This window comes from Corticium candelabrum, chromosome 3 (genome assembly GCF_963422355.1).
Source record: "Corticium candelabrum chromosome 3, ooCorCand1.1, whole genome shotgun sequence".
In the NCBI taxonomy this organism is placed as follows: Eukaryota; Metazoa; Porifera; class Homoscleromorpha; order Homosclerophorida; family Plakinidae; genus Corticium; species Corticium candelabrum.
Genome location: NC_085087.1, coordinates 5,101,474 through 5,126,423, shown reverse-complemented (window position 1 = coordinate 5,126,423; position 24,950 = coordinate 5,101,474). Strand labels below are relative to the sequence as shown.

Genomic DNA, 24,950 nt, shown 5'->3' with positions numbered 1-24,950 from the left:
TAGTATATTAATAATATAATAATAATTTTACAATTTAAATAATACAATATTAATAAACTATTTATATTACAATATTATTAATAGAATACTAACAATACAATAATAATATTACAATATTAACAAAAGAATATAAATAATACTACATTAATAATACAATATGACTAATACAATATTAATAATACAATATTAATAAAACTATATTAATAATAGATAATTAATAATACAACATAATTAATACTATATTAGTAATACAATATTAATATTCTATCATTAATAACATAATATTAACATTCTTTATTAATATTACGATATTAATAATGCAATAATAATATTATGTCATTAATAATACAATATTAATAATACAATATTTGTAATTTAATATTTATAACATAGCATTAATAATACAATATTAATACTGTAATCTTAACAGTGAATATTGAAAAAACAATATTAATATTACAATATTAAAAATACAATATTAATATTATAATAGTAGTTTTACAATTTAAATAATACAATATTAATATTAAATTATTAATATTACAATATTATTAATACAATATTAACAATACAATAAGAACATTACAATATTAACAATAGAATATTAATAGTACATTATTAATAATACAATATTATTATTACAATATTAATAATAGAGTATTAAGAATATAATATAATAATGATATATTAATAATACAATATTTACAATTCAATATTTATAATACAATATTTATGATACAATACTAATAATACAATATTAATAATAGATTATAATATAACAATATTAATATTACAATATTAATAATACAATATTAAATATCCAATAATAATATTACAATTTCAGTAATACAATATTAATAATAAAATAATAATAAATCAATATTAATAACAGAAAATTAATAATACAATATTTATAATACAATATTAATAATAGAATATTAATATTACAATATTGTTAATACAATACTAATAATACAATATTACATACAAACTATTACTATTACAATATTAATAATACAATTTTGGTAACACAATAATACAATATAATAAAATATTGATAATACAATATTGATAATACCATATTAATAATAAAATAATAATAATACGATATTAATAATAAAATATTAATAATACAATATTAGTAATACAATATTAATAATACACTATTAATAATACATCTGTATAACAAACGTTAAACCGTGTAGTTTGACGTCGGACTGATTTAGAGTAAATTGATATCAGATCTAACAAGTTTTTAGACTGCATTATTTTCCTGATATAGTATACCTTCTATAACAAATTCTCGCTAATCATTATCAATCAATTTGTACAATTTATTAAATATTTATTGAATTCAAGTATAAAATGCTGATTTGGCGCACATTTTCTGACACAATACTAGAGTCTCTGGCAGCGAGTGTCTGGCACGTAAATCGTACGCTTTCAGCATTCTAATCAATGGTCTATCTTTTGCTAAACGTTTGACTTTCCTTTTGTCTCAAACACGCACTCCCGCTCGGTGTCCGAGGCAATCAAATGTGAGTTTCTGGCTACACGAGACTGCACACGGATGAATTGAAGCGACAGAATTTTTTCTATCTATTGGCGCTTCCGTTTTCCCAGCTTAACGTTGTTACTCAGAACTGGACGGAAAACAAGACATGACAAGCTCCGGAAACCGCAGCTTTCCCATCAAATTCATCTGACTATCTAATGAATCGAACACTTACTTCCAGCATTTATCACTGAAACGGCAGCGCGAGACAACATCAAAGGAACTGAGCAACTAGACCTTCCTTCTCCGCCCGTTAGTAAAAATGATGGAGGGATCGACAGGCTATAGTCCAAACGAGGCGACCGGTTCTCTAGATTGTACACTGACAGTCTAGACAGCAGGGACTCTTTCCAGACAAATCGCCGGATGTATGGTGCACTCAGGTAGAGGGCGTTGGCGAATCTGTGGGTTTTGGTGCATGAGTTGGCATTGAAAAGCTGAGTTCTCAATAGCTAACAAACGATGCATGAGTATGACAATTTACCTCTTTCTGTAGGACAAACTACTGATTTTTCACAAGAGAGCGACTCCAAAAAAGCGACAGCAACAGATAACCGAAAGACAAATAGATGAAAGTTTAATGGCTTGTTGAACATTGCTGTCTGCACATAACATATATATTAGGTACAATATATGCACTCAAACTATGTATAAAATAGTACTTTATCGTAGATACCCTACAGACAGAGAACTTCCTCCAGCAAAGTACAGCGTATACAAAAAGTCGTCTAGAGATTGGAATAGGGTAACTTTGCCAACTTCAGTACCGATACAGCAGCAGAAGTTGTAGCTCCTGGTTGCTAGTCACACGAATATGCTATGGCGTGACGTTTGTCTCGTGTATATCCCCTGTCTTTTCGCGCCGCGTCATACTTCCGGGCAGGAACTGTGTTGTCGCTTCGCCAAAATTGGTAAGATCGATACCGGATTTGATTTCCTAGACACCACATCGGTATTTTACGCTAAACAACGCTTTCTCATTTTTTTGTCGGTTGGTCAACGTCTAGACTTTAATTAATAGGCGATTGTTGTAAATTCTTTTGTTTGCGACACAAATTGAATGCGTATACGCGATCGAAAACGATCGCAGCGATCGCAGAAAACGGCATGTATCAACTGTCGAGTATTTCGTTTCGTCGGCGACTCCAACAATCGTTTCTTGTTCTATAAGTCACGCCCCGTATCAGTTCCCGTATAGTCAATGTCCCGTCAGTAATTTTACGTAACTTTGAAAACCGTTGCTTCAATCCTTTTGAAACTCGTAAAACAAATCAAAAAATGGATAACAGGCGTCTGTAGTAGTCGAATTTATGGTTACATCTAGACGCTCGCAGGTCATGAATCCGCGTCGATTACTATCGCGCAAATCCCACAATCGGACGTTTCCAATGTTTGGTGCAGCTTTTTTTTATCAAAACAGTAAGTTGACGTCTCGAAAAGCGCTATTAAAATTAAACTAATGAGCAAGCATCTGCTACAGTCGACTTCCGGATCCATTGAACCGAGCTTCCTTTCTCTAATTTCACAGCAAGTGAACCCGGTTGACACTGGGCATACACGGCTGCTTTTTGCAGAGCACTGCACAACAGCAAAGCGTCAAACAACAGTGAAATGGGCTGCATTTGAGTAAACCGAACGTTCAAACATGCCTTAGTTATTTTTCTGAATTTTAATTGGGGAAATTACGAGAAGTCTTTTTTGAGATAATGTTCCTATATAAACTAGCCATTTTTAGTAAAGTTTGATCTAGTTCTATAACAACTCCAGTTTGACCTTCTACGCGTGGGAGTAGACCGCAGACGATACCGTAATTACGTAACGATAATTGAGAAACATGCTGACGAGAAAAGCGTGGTTTAACGTCTGTTCTTCACAAAATCAAATCCGGCATCAGAAATTATGGTAAAACGGTAACACAACGATAAAAAATGGAAATCAGTAGCTAGCTCCGCTGCGAGAGAGGGTTTAGCTGCGCCTCGGCCTCCCAGACTAGTGTGGCGCCAATTCAAAATCGTCTTCCAGGAATTATCATGCCCACCGATTACTTTGGCTGCATGTTGACCGTGTTGTTTATCTTCAAAGCAGCTCCATAAATATTTAATGGATTCTAAAGTCATGCCGCATTGTCAATTGGCATTGCATTTACCTGAATGCATCATGTCCGGGCTATAACCGAGTTCTTTTACATCAAACCAAGAAATGAATGAGTCCAAGGTATGTTGCTGTGGAGTCACATTCTTGTCTCTGCCGACGTGGCTTGAAGCCTGGAAACCATACTGCCGCGTAGATTAATTGCTTCGATGCTCTTTCCGGTCTACGTTGAAAGAATTTTACTTGCCTCTCTAAATTTTCTTGCCTCTATATTTACTTGCCTCTGTATTTTAGCTCTGCCGACGCCTTTGCCAACATTTTCCACTTGCCGTGATAGAAACTGTTTTAACATCAGCTTAGAGCAAACGGAATGCTAATTAAGTTAAATCTGTGTCAATTCTGGAGTGCAACGCTTAGGTACGACGACAAGGCTTTTCTGTTGAAACGTAGGAATTGTCTAATTAGGTAGAACTTGATTTTGTGAGTAAATTTTACTTTTGTAAGCTATTGGAAGAAATTGAAATGAAACGCGAACGCGCGCATGAATTTGAGGATACAACTCAAATTGATACACTACAAGCCATTAGTTAGCCTTACAACTTTAGACTTCTCTCTGCAAAATGCATAGACTCATCCTATACTACGCTACGAACACAAAGATACGTTGAAAAAAGATTAGTAGCTACTTGACGGTTACTCGGATGTTTGCCATACATGCGTCAAAGTCAACTGAATAGCAAACAGTAACACAATGCAGTACATGAAAACGCTGATTAAACTGTTGCTCCGTAAGCTGCATTGTCTTGAACAGCAATATCCGATGCTATATCCTGAGATGATTCTACTGTGACTTGTCTTTCTTGATTCTCTTCGACAGATTCGTAGACAGCGTCTCCACATGTAGCCGTCGGATTTGCCGTCGGATTTACTAGACTCACTGCTTCCTCGCTGAAAAATAATTTATTTAAATGCTAATGGCAATTAACGTTATAAATTTATCAATGTACAACGCCCCAATGTAAATCAAAGCGTATAGTTAATTAATTAGTAACTTAAATAGTCAAATGAGGTCATGTAATAATAACATCTGATTTAATAATAACATTATCTTAATTATTGTATTTAAGAAATTTTATTTATCTTTTTAATTAGTTTACTGTTCACAACTCAGATTGTGCAACAGACATTTCTACATTTGTTGGTGTTTGTGTTGATTGCTTGTGTTACTTAGTGATAGGTCGAGTAGATTATCAAGATGCTCGTTGACTCACGCACAGCTTACGTTTTAATAAAGATCGCTGTCTGCTTTACATCTTCAACGTTTGAATATGTGGGACTTCTCTGTTCTCCTTTGACAAAACGATTAAATGCAACATTTAATTAATAACATAATTGAATTTTTAACCAAGTATGTAACTGTGAGACATACCAGTTTCTTCTTCACTAGAGTTGGCTAGCCTGCGAGTTAACAAATTCAAGAGTTGACGATATTTGTAAACAAGAAAGGTAGTTGGTAGAGCAAACACAAAAATACAGACCGAGACGACAATGAGTGCTGTAGTCAACACTTCAATTTCTAGATTAGTAATAGCAAAGGTGTACAAAAAAATTCCTAGATTATTAAATGATAAATGATCTAACTTTCCGACGTGTCACGTAGTTCAAGCACGCTTTGACTTGGTGGTGTAGCTGATGTGTCCGCTGTTGAAGGTGATGTCTTTACTTGAAGCGTAAAATACAATCTTGTATTTACATCTCTATCTCTTGCAATGATTTCGTATATCCCACTGTCTGATTGTTGTACATTTGGTATGATTAAAAATGGATAGAGATCAAACACACGATCCGTTGCTTTCTCATTGTGACACAAGTGTAGCTTATCGTGTAGATTAGTCACAGTGTATTGCATTGTTAGTGTGGAATTAACAGACACCGCTATTTTCGATTCGCTCGACGCCACAGCTCTTCCATTGTAACTCAAAATGAATGTGTTCGCTGCTAAACCAAAAACATCAGTTGGATAATTCTGTATTTGTTGTGCTTGTATATTATTGGTAGTTGAAAGTTGCGTTGTATGTGCTTCATACTGAGTGATATTTCTTGAACAGTAAATTGTGGTTGGACTAGGAGATGGATCTAAACATAAAATGAAATATTTCAAATAAACAAAAATTAAAGTAAATAATAGAACGACTACAAATATGTAAAGTAACACATTAGTATTAATAGAAATTGAACTCATTAATTTTACTATTAAGTGCATTGGTACAACTACGGCATGTACTTGGTTTTCTTGTGCAAAATTCGTTCAAATATTATACTAAAACAAAGTTTTATAGGCGCATTTATAGTTTAGTTGTTTTATATAGCTATCTGTAACAATTCAAATTCAGTACACTTATATTAAATTTACTTATTGTTCCATTAAGCTCCAAAAGTTACTGCTACACATTTTGTAGGTTTTTGCAAAGTTAACAAACAGCTGTCTCAACATCAATATATTAATTAAAACTAAAAACCAAGACATATAAAAATTAAAACTAACAACACCAATTTCTATAATATATTATAATCTAAGATTGTTTGTCATATTAGAATATTGTAAAACGAATGTTGTAGCTAAATCACTACAGAGCACGGAATATGGTACATTTCAAATTATCGGCTTTGCTGCATAGGGCGATAGAACTCGAATTTGAAGAAACCGTGTGTGCGGTTGCTCCATGCGTTCCAGGAAAGCTATTCTTGACAATGGGTCTGGAAGTCTACCATCATCTCTGGACGTACCGCTTCATCTATGGTCTTAGTGGCCAGAGCCATGTACATACTCTCGGTGTACATCTGAATCACCTCGAAGTCCCGACGGTCCACGTACTTGTCAAGGAAGTCATAGTAGAACTCAAGCATTCATAGTTTGGCCAATAGATAGACTGCGATGCCCACCTGAAAGGTTCTCCTGATGGTGATCCGTGGCTTGCGGACATGCAACGCATAGGCATCACCGATCTCATCATATCCATTGGCATCATACCACGCGCTTCGCATGGCTCGGTCGACGACACTTTCGTCTTTGGTGTAGATGGCCTTGAGTCGACGCTCCAACGCTTTTGCCTAGCAGTTTGAATATATGCATCTGCCAATAGCTCTCCTGTGCGTGTTGCGGCTGTCCCTTGCCCGACGAACCACTCGAAGATAATTTTGGGCTTGTAGTCAATCGTGCGCTATAGGGCTGTGACCTCCAAACCGTGGTCGATATACCATTGGCGTGGGGGAGCATATAGGAGAATCGATCTTGTTGGCAGATAGGGTACAAACCAGCTTCCTGGCGTTGACGTGTTTTTTTGCCAGTGCGTTATAAGTAGTCTAGCATCCCTTCGGGGACGTCGGCCTCATCCACCTCTCAATTGTTGAACAGTGGGCACATCTGCGCGAACTTATCGCGGAGATTGGGAGAAACACGGATATCGACCTCTGCTTACCCGAACCACTTGTCGGTGGTTTGACCATTGGCTTTGACCAGTGGTTTATAGTCTGTCAGCCAACCCCCCAAAAGACGCTTCTATACGAAGTTGCGTAGCCCTACAAGCCCGGGGAAGTTTTGATAACTCTAAAACATAAAGCGGTATGACAGAACTCCAACTGAACTTGTTTGCCTCTCCATACCGGGGCCGTTAGTTAGGTAGCTGCACGTCAACAAAATTTATGGGCGTGGCACACAGTCATTAGAGCGAGTTTGCTAACTCTGTAGTCGGCAGAGCACTCAAAACGGGTAAAAACGCATCATGCAAACTACTGAGGCATAAAGCATCCATTGTGAACATGTTAGCTCGCAGCATTAGCCAAATAGCTTACGATATAATATCACACGTGATCACATGACACGCGATGACAAAACCTTTTGAGTTGTTCGTCTGTCAACTTTTCTAGAGACCTAAACTAAACCAGATTGCTCATTAGCAGTTTAACTTCTATTGCGGCAGCAGTAGAACAATCGGTAAGCAAACAGAAAGCAGTACCAATGCGAATTAGGCTGCCAACAGAAAGCCTAGATGTTCAGGCAAGCAGGCATCACGTAGAATAAAAGCGATGCACAGCTACCTTGTTGTCGACTATGAAACGGTGTCTGCTGTTCTCCTACGAATGGAAATCAACCGTCTTTCTGTAGTACTCTTGCCCAATCTTAGGTCTAAGACACGTGGCCTCATAACTTCGTCGGTTTGTCATTTGGCTGCCTTCAAAAGAGTTCAAATTATTTTCTGAACGTGTGGGAAACAAGTAACATGCCAGACAGACGACGATCTGCGTTTATTGACGTAGCCTCGTGTAAAGAATTGTGATGCGGGAGCGTAATGACTACTTCCGGTACCGTGATCGAAGTCTATGGTGTACAGTACAGTACAAGCATTCACTGCCAGATTGTGGTTTAGATGTATTTCCAGTTAGCAATCTAGAAGTAAGAGCTTTCGCCTAACTACATTAGTTTATGTGTGAGCAAACTACTAATTGTTGTCTCCTTTCGACCAAGTGTTCTTACTCAGCTTTCAACTCAGCTTTCAACGGTATCAGTGGTAAAGTTGTCAACTGAACAGTTATATATCAAACCGAACGTCAGAGATTTATTGTTGCATTATTGTTGACCTTGACAGATGTCAAATTCTAAATCATTTTGCAGTTTTGTTTTGAATATCATCAGATGTCTTTGCAGAGGGCAAAGATAGCAAAAATTGACTCTGAGCACTGCCTGTGCCATATTCGTCATGATGTTACCGATCCTCTCACGGCTCTTACACAAACTAATTGGAGAACGTTGCAAAAGCAGCAAGCACTCGCTTACACGATGTCTTTACGGTTCTACATAATCTTGTACAAATGAATCGAAACCGATAAGAGCTTATCACAGACAATGCTACCAAGCATACACAAACAAAAAGGCTTTAGACAAACTTCAGCGCAGCCGAGATGTTAACATCTTTGAAAGTAGTTTAGTAGCAGAGTCGCTTAGTATTCTTTGCGAATCAACAAACTGTAACGGAGTCGGAACTGGTCACGTCTGCTACTGTATCCCAAGAGATTCTTCTGAGAACAGTAGCTCTGTCGTTGCATGACGAAGGCAAACGCAACACACAAACAGAAGAATATGAAGACGACCAAGAACTGCATTTAACGCCAGAAGTGACGGCAAATGTTTCGATATACCGGCAACTATCGTGTTTCTCACGGGTACAAAAAATCGTCGCCGCTTCATCAATTTGACGCAAGTAGGAAGAAGTTTCGGGAGAGAGCTTTGCTTAGCCTTGCCAGGATACCATGCGTTCACAGGCTGTGATACAACCGGCGCCTTCGCAGGTAAAGGCAAAGTTGCATCACTGGAACTTCTAGACAAGAATGAGTTGTTTTGCACTGCTATTCAGCCAATTGGAAAAGCTTTGACAGTAACATGGATGTATTGTTTAAGAAATGTCAACCTTACGTTTGTAAGATCTACGGTTACATGACGTCGCCACAGACATTAATACTGTGAGGTATTCCTTATTCTGTGCACGAGCTTCAGAATCAGCACAGCTTCCTCCTACTCAAAACGCTCTGAAGATGCATATCAAACGAGCAAATTACCAGGCTGGTGTATGGCGACGTGCAATAGAAGCTAATCCTGATATACCATCTCTCCACAATCAAGGTTGGCAGATTGGTGATGACTATGAGGTACCTATTGAATGGACAACGAAGCCACCGGCACCTGTTGACGTTTTGAAACTGATCAGTTGCAGCTGTAAAAACTGGGTGCAGCTCTAATTAGCTAAGCGTTGCTCTTGCCAGCGAAGCTGCTTGCCATGTACAGATGTGACAATTGCGAAAACCCTATTCCACGTGAAGTTTTTCAGCCTGCTTTCATTATAGCATCTGCAAATGAGTTTGAAGCTGATAATTTTGATGCATACGCTAGTGACAAACATGATGAGTAGGTGGCTCTTTACATTTCATTGGTTATTAATCAATTAAGTGTAGGTTCTCTATGAAATCATTAGTCCACTAAATAATGACTAAAATAACTCTGAGCGATCTAGTACAGCCGTAAATTTAGGCACATTATGTCAGCAACGCTTACAACCTGCTTTTGATGGTCTTATGTTAATTATTGTACACTTGTACTAACGTCTAGATAGTTAGTATTACAAGTACATGCCCCACATCCGGGAGTTTGTCACGACTTGTGAGGTATTTACTGTCTTTCCGAACGCTCAGGGTCACGTTACTGTTGCAAGGCAGTCAAACGCAGCAGCACAAGTGTAACAACAGTGTAGGAGTTTTCTTTCATCAACATAACTACTGGCAATGTGAGAAATACTATCCGGAGACCGCACTTCATTACCTTCAGCTTTAGAAAAGACAGCTGCACTGTTTTAAGCCTTCGCGTGATATAGCTAGTGTCTATAGAGCTTATGCATAGAACCACGTTCGTCTCTTACTCACAGTCCGCTGCAGCTGCGAATTTGCGTGGGCGTAGCCTTAGTCAATCTAGTCGTTCTTGTTACTCAGAAACGGCTCCGTTCCAAGATGGCAAACAATCGCAAATGCACTCGCATGGTTTCTCTTCGGCGATTGCAACTACGGAAACTTTCCCGGGTTTGGGGGGCTACGCAACTTGTCGCTTTCTGGTGTTGGCCGACGGACTATTAAACAAGGTTTTGGACGAGGGTTGGCACATCAGCTTGGAGATTGCCGTAGTGCCGAACCACTCATGGTCCGCGAGGCATGTGCCTGGCCATTGTCGAAAGGTGTAGACCGTTGGCGTCGTAGCCCACAACCATTTGGCAAAGGCGTGCATAGTCGTACTGAAGTGATCGAATGCATGTGACTCCAGCTTTGTGATACCTAGTGAAGACAAGACTTGGCCCGCCTACGACTGCACATTTCAGCATGTCGTAGGCCTTTTTTGGGATCCACGAGGTTGGGTTCTTTGTGATATTGGTGAGTGCTTCGATGTAGGAACTGGAGGGATACACCAGGGAAAGAGATTGCGTCTTTCAGAATGTCGACTCTATACCCATGATAAAAAATTTCATCTTGGTAAGTGTTCCTAGGAATGGTTCGATGTCGAGGTCGTTGTAGTACCGCATCAAATCGGCAAAGGTGGTCATGCCTCGTTCTCGGAATGTGCGTTTGCATGATTGATACTCTTTGAAGGAGAGTGGGTATTGACCTTTTACTTGTAATACCAAGCGAGGTAGTCAGGTAGACCAGGGTGTTGTAATTTGTCGGGATTGTCGATCCACTCGTAGAAAAACCAGCTCTTCTGCAGTTTACATACATAATCTTTAACCCATTTATCGTAGCTGGTGCCTGGTCCCAGACAGTTCATGACATCCAAGAATCAGAGTGGGGTGTTAGTACGAACATGGTCCGGTTAGCCTTCTTGGCTACCTTAATCTTCTTGGCAGTGTCGGTGATCTTGTTTCAAAGTGCTCTTTGATGAGGTTCAAGTAGTACTTAACCCAATTAAATCCCAGCACGGGCACTTAGTCGCATCACTCTTGAATCCAGTTCTTTTTTCTTCGTGGGGAAAAACATTAATTAAACATTTATTATTTGACTTATACGTAGTCACCTGATGACGTCACATTGGATCGTTGCTTTGCACCAGTTTGTGTCGTCTTACTACTTGTTGTCGTTGCACGACTTTGTGTCGTTGAAGTACTTTGAGTCGTTACGGGGTTAGAGAAAGGAGTAGCACGAGAATCAACTAGCACACGTCTGTCTTGCACAGATGACGAGGTGATAGTACTACCCTTTGAGACAAATTGCGTTGTGCTACTTGTTTTTAGTATCTCAGTAGTTGATGTGCCTGAAAAGTGAGTATTGCATCAATAAAGTTAGAATATGGTTTACTTCAGAGTGGATTTACTTTGGACAATTGTAATGGCAATTGTGATTTTTGATTTGCCAAAACAGTTTTTTGCTGTTATGGTAACATTTCCGGCGTTGCTAAGTTTTATAGGTCCAATTTTAATGCAGCCGCTTTGTGTGCTACTAGAAGACACGGTGTCGTTGCTATTGTCTCTTTTTCCTATTATGAGTGAAGGCTTGGGACTTCCAGTGACATTGAAACAAGCCTCGACAGTAGATCCCGGTGTACCCGACAAGATGTCGGATTGTCGTGATATGGTTGGTCTAGCTAATTGCGCAAATAGAAAACTGTTAATAACTGTAATAGATAATCTGGTTAATTAATAATTAATTGTGTGTTTTTATTGAAAAATATTAATAATTTAGTAATTGCGCCTTTGTGCACACACGCGGAAGAGGCATACAATAATCTACCTGCCTGCCTGTCTGTGTGTCCGTCTATCCGTTCGTCCGTCCGTCCGTCCGTCCGTCTGTCTGTCTGTCTGTCTCTTTGTCTGTCTATAGATACAACTCTCAAACAAAATGCAAAGTAAGTATAATAGTTCTTTACCATAACATTAATAGAGCTCATAGCTAAATGGTGTGATTATTTCCTTGCAATAGTTTTATATTAGCGCTAGCATTGCAACGTTGTAAGGCTGTTGAGAATAGTTTTCTTCAGTAGCACATGTCTGTCTGTCTGTCTGTCTGCCTGTCTGTCTGTCTGTCTGTTTGTCTGTCTGTCTGTCTGTCTGTCCGTCCGTCCGTCCGTCCGTCCGTCCGTTTGTCTGTTTGTTCGTCTGTCTGTCTATTATCGCTGTCTACTTGCATGAGATTCTACCGGTAAGAAGTTATGTTTTCTTAAAGTTTGATTCGAGGATTTGGAAACTAAAGCTTCATTCTTAAATTATACACAGTTTCTCAGTGCGCGTGCGCAGTAAAAGTAAACTATAATGTGCACAAGTTGATTGCGGACTGAGGCATCCGCGGCCTTTTTGGTGGTGTCATTATTTCTATTGTTCTAGAGTTTGGCTTACCACCAACACGTAGAATTGCCGTTTCCGAAAAATACTTTCCAGAATTACTTCGTCGAATTGTATACCGGATAAGCGAATGATGAAATTTTGTAATTACAAGAGGTGTCACGAGAGTTCTGTAGTATGCGGAAAACATTTCCGGAGTTGGTGCAGATCCTGGCCACTTGTAAGTAGAAACTTTTCCCAAGTCATCGACTGTCCAAGTGTAATCATTGGACGCTAACGCTCTAAGTGTGGGATCAGAATAATTTGGACGAAATCGTAGACGAAATCCGGCAAGCTGATAAACCGTTATGTTTTCCTTGTTCAATATTACTTGCGACCCTAAAACATGAACAATGTCAATCTATTTGTAAATTGGTTAATTAATGTGTACTAATAATACATTGTTATTAAATTAATAATACTAAACAATAAAGTATGCCAGTAAAGCCTGGCGGTTAGAGTTCTGGTTTTCTGAGTCTGACCATGATCGCATGGGTTCAATTGCGGATGGCGAGAGCAATGTCGTGAAATGAGTCTGTTGGTTGGTGATCAGTTGAGAGCAAAGGCCCACTCGCTCCACCGAAAGGGTGGTGACGACAATATTAGCAATAAAATATTAATTATACAATATTAATAATACAATATTAATAAAACAATATTACTAATACAATATTAATAAAGTCATGTCTTCTTTTTAGACAGCAGTGATGGTCTAAGTACATCTCAAGCACGGTTTGCTTCCGGTACCTGTTATAGACTTTACAAACCAGACTGATCTGGTTGAGCACGACAATATAAATAATACAACATTAATAATACAATGTTAATAATATAACATTAATAAGACAATATTAATATAACAATATTAATAATAAAATATTAATAATGCAATATTAATAATACTATATTAATAATACAGTATTATTAATACAATATTAATATTACAATTTTAATAATACAATATTAATAATGCAATATTAATAATACCATATTTATAATCTAATACAAATAATAAAATATTAGTAATACAACATTATAATACAATATCAATAATACAATATTAACAATAAAATATTGATAATGATATATCAATAAGAAAATATCAATAATACAATATTAATAATACAATAACAATAATACAATATTAATAATACAATATTAATAACACATATTAATAATATAATATTAATAACACAGTATTGGTAATAAAAAATCAATAATAGAATATTGATAACACAATATTAATTACACAATATTAATAATAAAATGTTACTAATACAATATTAATAATACAATATTTATAATACAATATTAATAATATAACAATAATAATACAATATTAATAATACAATATTAATAATACAAAATTAATAATGCAATATTAATAATACAATATTAAAAATATAATATTAATAATGCAATATCAATAATACAATATTAAAAATATAATATTAATAATTTAATATTGATAATACAATATTAATAATACAATATTAATAATAAAATATTAATAATATAACAATAATAATACAATATTAATAATACAATATTAATAATACAATATTAATAATACAATATTAATAATATAATATTAATAATGCAATAATAATAGTACAATATTAATAATACAATATTAATAATACAATATCAATAATAAAATATTAATAATACAATAATAATAGTACAATATTAATAATACAATATTAATAATACAATATTAATAATACAATATTAATAATACAATATCAATAATACAATATTAATAACACAATAATAATAATACAATATTAATAATATAATAATAATAGTACAATATTGATAATACAATATTAATAATACAATAATAATAATACAATATTAATAATATAATATTAATAATACAATATTAATAATACAATATTTATAGTACAAAATTAATAATACAATATTATTAATACAATATTTATAATTTAATATTAATAATATAATATTAATAATACAATATTCATAATACAATATTAATAATACAATATTAATAATACAATATCCATAATACGATATTGGTAATACAATATCCATAATAGACTATTGATAATATAATATTAATAACACAATATTAATAATTCAATATTAATAATACAATTTTAATAATACAATGTTGATAAGACAATATTAATTATACAATATTTATTATACAATATGAATAATACAATATTAATAATTTATTATTAATAATGTAATATTAACATTACAATATTATTAATATAATATTAATTATACAATATTAATAATTCAATATTAATAATACAATGTTATCATACAATGCTAGAATATGATAATACTAAAAATTTTAAAGTTACTTCTCTTAGCTATTAGGAAACAGCTAAAATAATTCTACGAATATGATAATTACCACTTTTGGTAGGGCAGTAGACAGCGTTGTCAGAAAAGGCTGAGTCTAAACTAGCAATAAGAATAGTCAAGCCAAAAATAAATAGATGAAAGTTTTCGTTCTTGACTATCATCGCCAGTTCTACATCTAAAGTAAAGAGAAAAAACTATATTGTAATAATGAATTAGGGTTTACAAAATGTATGACTTACTCAAAGTCAAACAATATTGTGGTAAATCTACACAAATTCAAATGCGGGTAGTTACTAGATTCCTGGACACAAAGTAAAGCTCTTGGTGACCTTGCAGATATCACACAATTATGGCGTGACAGCTGTGAGTTTCAGCACGTTTCATATATGATAACCCGTATTCGGTAAATATTAATATTGAAATTAGTAACTGAAACTGTTTTTACATGCACTGCCGCTGTAGAAACGTGTAGATGTAAAATATGTATAATAGTAATCGATCTAGATGGCCAAATTATTCGACATGACTAAGCCGTTATCAAAACCTTTACTAAGTAGTTACTGTAATGACAACCTTGAAGGAATCTAAGTGATCCAGCTCGGTTTGAAGTTGCTAGCGTGAACTCGGTTTACGCTATTCCTGTCAATGGACGTTGCCATGCCTTTTTTCGACTAACACGGCAATTACAAAGAACTGCGCTGCATATGTGTCAGTGCTAGAGATATTTATGATTATTATTATTACTAGTTGAGTAACACTCTGCTAGCTCTAGTAAAATTATTTTCAAATTTTAAATTTACGAGTTAGTCAAACATAGAATTATGCTATAGTCATCATACATTGAAGTGTCATCTCTGTTGTTGTGATCGATGTACTTAAAAGACAGACATTGACATCTATCAATTATTTTATGCGAAACCGCATTAAGTAAGCGCGTGTGCAAGAAAATTTAAACTAGTCAATTATCAGGTAAAATAATTAAATTAAAATTTTGGCAAAAAAATTAGTCTAAGCTGCATTTTTAAATCTATCTGTAAGTCCTTTTTTACAATTAATATTTCATCTTTGTTAATCGCCATGTAACTATAAACGTTGTTTGCTATAGATATTTTGACATAAAAATTAAATAGATTTTATGTACTTTTTCAAATCTCATTTTAGAGCCTAGCCACATATTGTAACACAGCAAGCCATTTAGTAGCCTTGCAAGCAAACCTGTCTGTGGTAAACAGGTGCATGTATATCAACTACTTTACTTCACGGCTACCCGGATGTATATCATACAATAATTATGGTCAACTGAGTACCAAACAGTTTTGGCAGAAAGCATCACCGTGATACAACTGTTGTTCCATAAGCTGCATTTTCTTGAATAGCAGTATGTGATGCTGAATCATGAAATAACTCCGTCGTGACTTGCTGTCCTGGATTCTCTGGAAAACATTCGTGGGCATCGTCGCTAGCTGTTGGATTCGATAACCTCAATGTTTTTTACTGATAAAAATAAGTTTTGCTAAATACTACTAAAAACGCTATTATATAAGTGTGTACTGTACCAATGTACGAGACTCCAACGTAATCAAAACGTAGTTAATTGATAATAAGACTTGACGTTGTAGCTATTGTCGATGTCAAATGCACTGTGTAGCCTAGCAAGCCAGGCTCTTCCGCGCAGTTGCTAAGCTAAACGCACGTGAATCACACGAGGAGGAGGAGCTTTATACCGAAATTGCTCAATTAATTAACAAATGTTTTTTGAAATTTTGTTAAATGATGATAATAATAAATTACTAACAATATAATAGTAATGCTAATGTTACATTAATGTTTGTACCTAATTGGAACTACATAATTACCTGGTTTGGTAGGCAGTGAACAGCGTCGTCTGAAGAGGCTGAGTCTAAACTAGCAATCAGATTAAACAAGCCCAAAGTAAATAGATTAACGTCAACGTCCTTGACCAGCATCGCCAATTCTGTGTCTAGGGTAAAGAGTGAATTAGAGTCTAAAAGAAATATGACTTACTTTAGCAAAGGAAAATAAAATTTCTGTAAATCTTTGCAAATTCAAATGCTGCTAGTTACATTTTCTAACGGAAAGTGAAGGTCTTAATGGCCTTGTCGATATCGCACAATTGTGGCGTGACAGCTGTGAGGTTTAGCACGTTTATGATATCCCGTACATGGCATTTTTAATTAAAACTAGTGATTGAAGCTGTATTAATATATTGCACCGTCGATTTCACAGTTAAGAGCTTCTAAAGACCGCAATAGAAATATTCGCAAAAAACAATATTAAGAATCTAGACGCTATTTTCATTTTAATTACATTTTCAGCCCTGCTACTTGTAACATATCTATAATAGTACATAGCAACTGTTGTTTCACGTGACCACAAAGTTCGTATCTATAATTACATAACACAAATAGAACATTGTCTGTAATCGGCAGAAGTAATGAGAATTATTGCATTCGGGATTTTTATGCTGTTGATGTTTACAAAATATTAATTAATTAATAAGCTTTCGTATAAATGTTGTAAGCCACAAAAGTGATTGATTTCGCTTTAGAAGTTGGACACAGAAAAGTTTATTACTAACAATCACAGACACGAGTTAAACTGTTGTGGTAATTATTATGAAGTAAACTGCAGCTAAAGCCATTTATTTGGCGTACAAGCAAACTTTCCTGTCTTTGTAAACATGCATTCCTTTGTCTAATAGTACTCTACTTACAATAGCAGCTGCTCTACAGTTACCCGGATGTTTGTCATTTCCTCTAGTCAACTGAATACGAAACACTTTTGGCAAAAAGCGTCACTGTAAATAGCTGAGTTTAGATTGTTGCTTTGTAAGCGGAGTTTACTTGAACAGCAATATCTGATGGTGAATCATGAGATGACTTCACAGTGACTTGCCGTGCTTGATACTCTTCAACACATTCGTACACAACGTCCCCGGCCGTTGAGTTCGATAGCATCACTGTTTCATTACTAAAAACAATTTTATTTTAATAATAAATATCAATTTGAAAATAGTTAAATGAGTTAGAACTAACTGATTATACTAATAATAATGTGATAGTTATATTATCTCAAATCTTGTTAGTCCAACTTGCTAGCTAACTGTAAAAACTGGCTTAGTGCAACAAACGTTTTAGTATTCGTTTGTATCTGAGTCGTTGTTTGTGTAATAATCATGCGTCGTGATAGTTTGAGTAGATTATTGAGATGCTTGTTGCTTCAAGCACAGATTACCTTTTGCAAAAAGTTGCTTTTTGTTTGAGGCCTTCAACGTTTAAATATGTATGACTTGTCTGTTCTCCTTTTCGACAAAACAATTCAATTTAAATATTGCAATAAAGATATATTAATTAACTGTTGAATAAACGAAATATACCGGCAATTTTTCCTTCACTAAAGTTGGCTAGCCTGCGAGTTAACAAATTCAAGCGTTGACGATTTTTGTAAACAAGGAAAGCAGTTGGCAGAGCAAAGACAAGAATACAGACCGAGACGACAATGAGTGATGTAGTCAACATTGCAATTTCTAGATTATAGAAAGTTGTGAGTACTTTGTTTTGTTAAATTAAATAAAAAATGATCTAACTTTCCGACGTGTCGTGCTCATGTAGTCTAGGCTCATTGTGACCTGATGTTGTAGCTATTGTCGATGTAAGACGCCTTGTGTAGCCATTTGTTTCTTCCGTGGTAACACTATTGGTAGACCTTGGATCTGATGTATTCGGTGCGAAATAGGATGTCTTTACTCGAAGCATGAAATACAATCTTGTATTTACATCCCCATCTTTTGCTATGACTTCATATATTCCATTGTCTGATTGTTGTACGTTTGGTATGATTAGGAATGGATTGTGATCAAACACACGATAAGTTGCCTTCTCATTGTGGCAAACGAATAGTTTATCGGGCAAATTTGTCACAGTGTATTGCATTGTTAGTGTGGAATTAACAGATACAGTGATTATCGATTTGCCCGACTCCACAGTTTTTCCATTGTAACTCAAAATGAATGTGTTTGCTGCTGCACTGGAAACGCCGGTTGTTTGATTATGTATTTGCTGAGTTTGTGTTCGGATTCTATTTGTGGTTGAAAGTTGCATTATATGTGCTTTATCGTGACAGCTATTTCTTGAACACTGAACCGTAGTTGGACTTGGAAGTGATTCTAAAAATAGAAATGACACTAAAAGACAGTTTGGCTGATTTTACTATATACCGTATATTGCAATTTACTTTGAACAATTTGAAGGCGAAGAGTAACGTTTGATTTTCCAAAACAGTTTTCTGCTGCCACAGCTAAAGTAACATTTCTATCGTCGGTTAGGTTTAAAAGTCCGAAGTAAACGCAGCTGTTTTCTGTGTTAATAGAAGACACAATGTCGCTGTTATTGTTCCCTTTGTTGATTTTGAGTGACGGCTTGGGACTTCCGGTGACATTGAAACAAGCCTCGACAGTAGATCCCGGTACACTGACCAAAATGTCGGATTGTAGTGAAATAGTTGGCATAGCTAATTACACAGAGAAAAAATGTATTTCATCATTAACAAATCTAACTTAACAGATAGTCCGGTTCTGGTCTGGATTAATAGTAATTAAATTAATTGCTCGTTTTTCTTTGCAATTGTTTACAAGTTATAGTAATTAAGCTTCGGTTGACATACGCATTCGATAGTCTGCTCATCGGTCTGCCTGCCTTCCAGCCTGCCTGTCCGTCCGTCCGTTCGTCTGTCCGTCTGTCTGTCTGTCTGTCTGTCTGTCTGTCTGTCTGCCTGTCTACCTGTCTGTCTGTCTGTCAATTTGTCTGTCTGTCTTTCATGTTTCCAACATCAATACTTCCATACAGTGAATATCAGTAAAGGCACTACAGCTAAATAGTGAGTTTTGCACAAGTCTGCCTGCCTGTCTGTCTGTTTTTCTGTCTTCTTTCACTATTGAACACAAAAAGAAAAATTTTACAAGAACACTACAGGTAAAACTGCTAAGCTAAATGTCCATTAACTGAGACATACAGATTTAATACTACTAAAATTCTAATGAATGATGTTCTGAATGTCTTCTTCATTGTCGTCCAATTCTTCATTTTTTCTGCAATTATTCTAAGGTTTCTCAATATTACATTGGAATTGCACTTCTAAATGCATATTTATAGTCTCCTTCTCCATTGTCCTCTAAACTGTGCTTCACTTGATCCACTTTCTACATCTATCGATCTCTTGGCCAGCTGGTTCAAATAATTGTCTGCTTTTCTCCCCAACAACCAAAATGTTCAAAAATCAATGGAATGAAGGTAGCTTTGCATGACCCTGGATGCTATTGATTTGAAGATTTATATATTTTTTTCTCCTCTCTTTTTGCAGCTGCAATTCTGTCCTCCCTCGATGCTCTTACCACTGTGTCGCTACTAAATGGGTGTGCCAAAGATAAATCGAATTTGACATTGGCACCTATTCCTGAATCATATACTATGATGCCTGGTCTGTCTTCACTGTCTGTATATTAATTTTTAGGTCCTTTTTGTGATGCAGTTGCAAGTCCCTGAGACACTGACACCACTCTGCTACAAGATTATTGTGTTTCCACACAGGGCCTCCACCAAGCTTACAAGTGAGGAGACGGTAACCAACAGCATCCAGTTCATTGCCACAGTTACAATGTGTTATACAAGAATTGAAAGGCATCGGTTGTTCTAGTCTGTCTGTCTGTCTGTCTGTCTGTTTGTCTGTCTGTCTTTTTGTTTATCTGTCTGTCTCTCTGTCGATCTCTCTGTCTTTCTGTCTGTTTGTACATTACAACGTTTGATTCAAATATTAGTCAGAATTTGGATTTTGATATTTTACTGGCTCATCCAGGAAGTCAGAACATTATTAAAAGAACTAGCTCCGAAAATTTCTCATTTTGTTGCTACAAATTTCTAGCATATATACAATTACAGTCTATATATGTGACTAAAGTATCTGTCTGTCCGTCTGTCTGTCTGTATACGTGTCTTTCTCTCTCTGTCTGTCTGTCTGCATGTTTGTGTGTCTGTTTGTCAGTTTGTTTGTATTTACTTGCGCGGTAAATTTTTATGACAAAATAGACTTCTACGACTAACAGGTGATATTTACTTACAATTTGATTTGTTGTTCATAATTAATGTGTTTATGGTGCGCACGTGTAGTAAAAGTCTGTAATGTTTATTTCTTACTGAGTCGTCGGCATCCCAACCTGTAGCCTCGTACCCAGACCAAAGAGCGCGCGAAGCGCGTTAGTCTGGACTAGCCTCGTACCAGACTCTCTCGCGCCGTCGTGCCCGGTTCCCGTATAACACGACAACGCCGGAGATGGTCTGAGATCATACCGCCTACCGTTTATGCTATCAAATGATCAAACTAGTTCGTATGTCACCAAGCCTCGGACTACTAATACGATTAGTCTAATTGTTATTCTCATGTGTCACACGGAATGTCTTGCGACAGACTTGACCTTCCATTCGTACTCTACTTGTTTTCTTTCAGTGTTGGTATCCTGTTTCTACGCAAGCTCTACGTATTTGCCAACCTCTCTGGGAAAGAGGACTTCCTCTCCAAAAGACTCTAGAGCGGAAGTCAACACCGTATCTGACAGTACGCTCTGCCAGGCTCCAAATGTTCCCGAATCGTACTCGAGCTTCCCGATTTGTATTGTTCTCGTAGCCAGCACAGTAATAGAGCGGAGCCTAGTGCATCCCTAGTCCAAGCTACCTAGACTGCTGATCGAATCACATTGGACCTCACATCTTCAGATAACGTAAATCGAACTCAGGATCGAGCTTCCTCTGCGAATGAATCTCTTTCCATGCGGCAAGGTGGGTCTCTTTTCATGCAGCTGTACAGGAACGAAATGTAAACAGTGAATGTACGCAATCGGATATCACAGCTAGTATAACTTTGATGGAAGGATAGCTTCATAATTAACTAAGAGCATGAGAGTGTTGACACTGGTCACGTGGGGTGACACTTAGATGACGTGGGTGACACTAGGTGAAGAAAGTAGGCGGTATGATCCCAGACCCTCTCCGGCGTTGTCGTGTTATACGGGAACCGGGCACAACGGCGTGAGAGGGTCTGGTACGAGACTAGTCTGGACCAAGTCGATATGTACTAAAATGATTTCGGAAGCATTTATCAATAGCGATGCTAAATGGTGTCTAACAGCGTAGAATCGTTTTACCTAGATCAACATATCATTTGTAAATGCCATGAGATCTCACGAAGAAAGAGACGTCTGTCGTGTTTACGGCGATATCTTGGTAGACGGCATGAAACGACGACTCTTTGATTCTTCGGCGGACCGCTAGCTAGTCTAAGTGCTCGACTAGCGAGACTACCGCTCGACCAGTTGTCAAAGGTGATGGTCTAGCGACGCTGCTGTGCATGTCCTCTCACCGCAAGCTTGAAAATATCGAAGAACTGAAGCTGAAACTAAAACTAAGATGTGTGTGTGTGTGTGTGTGTGTGTGTGTGTGTGTGTGTGTGTGTGTGTGTGTGTGTGTGTGTGTGCATGTGCAGAGTCTAATCATTGTTCTGGCATGAAGAGGTTAGTCATAGTTCTGGCGTGCACTTAGCCGCCCACGAGGATTTCACACGCTCGCAATCAGTGCTAGTGGACTTAGCATAACCAATTATTGCTAAGCCAATCAGAATTTACAACCAAGATTCGGATTGTAGAAGCTGACTGGCTTAGAAGGGCTAATTCCGAAATCATTTTAGTATCGACTTGGTCGAGACTAGAGTTCGCGCGCTTCGCGCGCTCTCTGGTCTGGAAGTTCGAGGCTACCTAACCTGGTGTTTTCATTATTTCATTTATCTGTATTGTTGTAGAACTTGACTTACCACCAACACGTAGAATTGCCGTTCCCGAGTAAAACTTTCCAGAATTACTTCGTTGAGCTGTATACCAGATGAGCAGATCGTTGGATTTTGTAATTACAAATGGTGTCATCAGATATCTGTAATATCTGAAAAACATTGTCCGACTTACTCTGGCACGTCCTAACCATTTGTAAGTAGAAACTTTTCCCAAATCGTCGACTGTCCATGTGTAGTTGGTCGCTGTAGCACTATTAAGTGTGACGTCGGAAAAATTTGGATACATTCGTAGACGTAATCCAACAAGCTGATAAACCGTTATGTTTTCTTTGTACAATATAACTTGCTCCCCTAAAACATGAACAAATTATTTGTAAATTTTCCTACTTAAAATAATAATACATTACAGTTAATAATACAATATTAAAATATAATGTTATTCATTCAATTTTAATATATAATTTGGATAATGCAATATTAATAATCCAACATTAATTTTACAATATTAATAATACAGTGTTAATAATACAGTATTAAAAATCCAATATAAAAATCCAATATTAATAATACAATATTAAAAATAAGATATAAATAATTCAATATTAATAAATAATACAATATTAATAATTTGAGCTCTGATCTGATGACTACACATTCTAGTATAGCTTCTCGGCTAGAAAGGATGGAAACTCCTTCATCTCAACTCAGTCCAGACTGCTGCCAAACGGAGGATGGTCTTTCGCTTGATTGTGATGCTGCTGTGGACCCTGTACTTCGTCGAGAGTTTCTTGAGGAGTTGCAGAAAGTCAGGCAAATTCCTATCTGTGAGAGACAATGCCTTCCAAGGATCTTTGTGAACAGTGGAACTCTGAAGCTTATTGGTGATCTGAACACGATCATCAGTTCGTTGAAGGATGAACCAGATATGAGTGAAATCAGTTACCTGGTATACTTTGCTGCTTCGCTAGTGTCCAAAAGGCGGGGCTTAAAAACGACGAAGTCAATCAATTCTCAAACACCGACATGGAGACGAAGGCTGGATATGGAGATTCTCACACTTCGACGTGCGATCTCACTGTTGCTGGAGGTTAGAAAGGGTTCATCGGGCATTCGTATGTCACATGAACTCCGACGTCTTCGGCATCGGTTGGGCATTTCCTGTTCGGAGAGTTGTGAGGTCTCCATCAATCGATTAAAAATGGAACTTAAGTCCAAGGTCGAGCGAACCAGGAGGCTGGAGAAGAATTGTAAGAAACTTCGCCAGAATGAATTGTTTCAACGAGATGCCGGACGGTTTTACAGAGAACTGGATAAGCAGACTATCCAGGTCACTTCCCCGCCATCAGAGTCTGAGATCGAACAGTATTGGGGTGGTATCCTAGAAACTGAGGTACATCACAATGAGTCTGCCTTCTGGCTGAGACGTCAAACCGATGGCAAGACGCACCGGAAAGATGAGCAGCAGTGGTTACCTATCTCAGACAATGAGGTCACATCGTGTCTCAAAAGGATGGGGAACTGGAAGTCTCCTGGTCCAGACAAGGTTCATGGTTTCTGAGTCAAGCGTATCACGTGTCTTCACACTGATCTGACTCGTAACTACAACGTGCTGGTTCAGAATCCAGACTCTATACCCGACTGGTTGTCTCAAGGAATAACTACTCTGATTCCTAAGAATGACAAGACTGACCAGGCCAAAAATTACCGGCCTATCATGTGTCTGTCTGTCTTCTATAAGACCCTCAACTCAGTCATCAGGCAGAGGATTGCAGGGCATTTGGATCAGAAAAACCTCATGGCTCCGGAGCAGAAGGGTTGTCGACAGGGATCTTTTGGTGCAAAGGATCAGCTGTTGATCAACAAGCTGCTTACCGAAGACTGTAGGACCAGGCACAGAGCTTGAGCATGGCTTGGGTGGACTACCAGACAGCCTATGACAGCGTGCCACACAGTTGGTTGCTCGAATGCCTTCAGCTGCATAAGATCAGTCCAGTCTTGTGCGGGTTCCTGTCACGTGTGATGAAAAGTTGGAGGACATCGATGGTGCTTTCTTGCGGGAATAGTATGATCAAGACAAGGCTTATGCAGATCAGGAGGGGTATTATCCAAGGTGACTCACTTTCTCCACTTCTCTTCTGTATGGCTCTCAATCCTCTGAGCAAGGAGCTGAACAGAACCGGTTACGGCTACCGGATGACCACTGG

The 24,950-nt window shown here is 36.9% G+C and overlaps 1 protein-coding gene across 1 annotated transcript; it reads right to left on the bottom strand.

Moving 5' to 3' along the window:
- Positions 1-4,179: 4,179 nt before the first annotated feature.
- Positions 4,180-13,045, bottom strand: LOC134177657 (uncharacterized). Its single transcript, XM_062644433.1, has 8 exons — positions 12,980-13,045; positions 12,568-12,913; positions 11,550-11,819; positions 11,253-11,489; positions 5,288-5,782; positions 5,076-5,222; positions 4,929-4,995; positions 4,180-4,594 (listed from the first exon to the last, which is right to left on the bottom strand). The coding sequence occupies exons 1-8, from the start codon at positions 13,043-13,045 to the stop codon at positions 4,420-4,422; spliced, it is 1,803 nt and encodes a 600-aa protein (XP_062500417.1). The 3' UTR covers positions 4,180-4,419.
- Between the last annotated feature and the right edge of the window lie 11,905 nt (positions 13,046-24,950).

Excerpts from the sequence above, each read along its gene's own strand:
- LOC134177657 (XM_062644433.1), bottom strand. The coding sequence starts at position 13,045 with ATGCGATCATGGTCAGACTCAGAAAACCAGAACTCTAACCGCCAGGCT. Across the intron at positions 11,490-11,549 it reads TGCCATTACAATTGTCCAAA|GCACATCAACTACTGAGATA; the intron begins GTAAATCCACTC and ends CTCACTTTTCAG. Across the intron at positions 4,595-4,928 it reads ACAGCGATCTTTATTAAAAC|CGAGGAAGCAGTGAGTCTAG; the intron begins GTAAGCTGTGCG and ends ATTATTTTTCAG.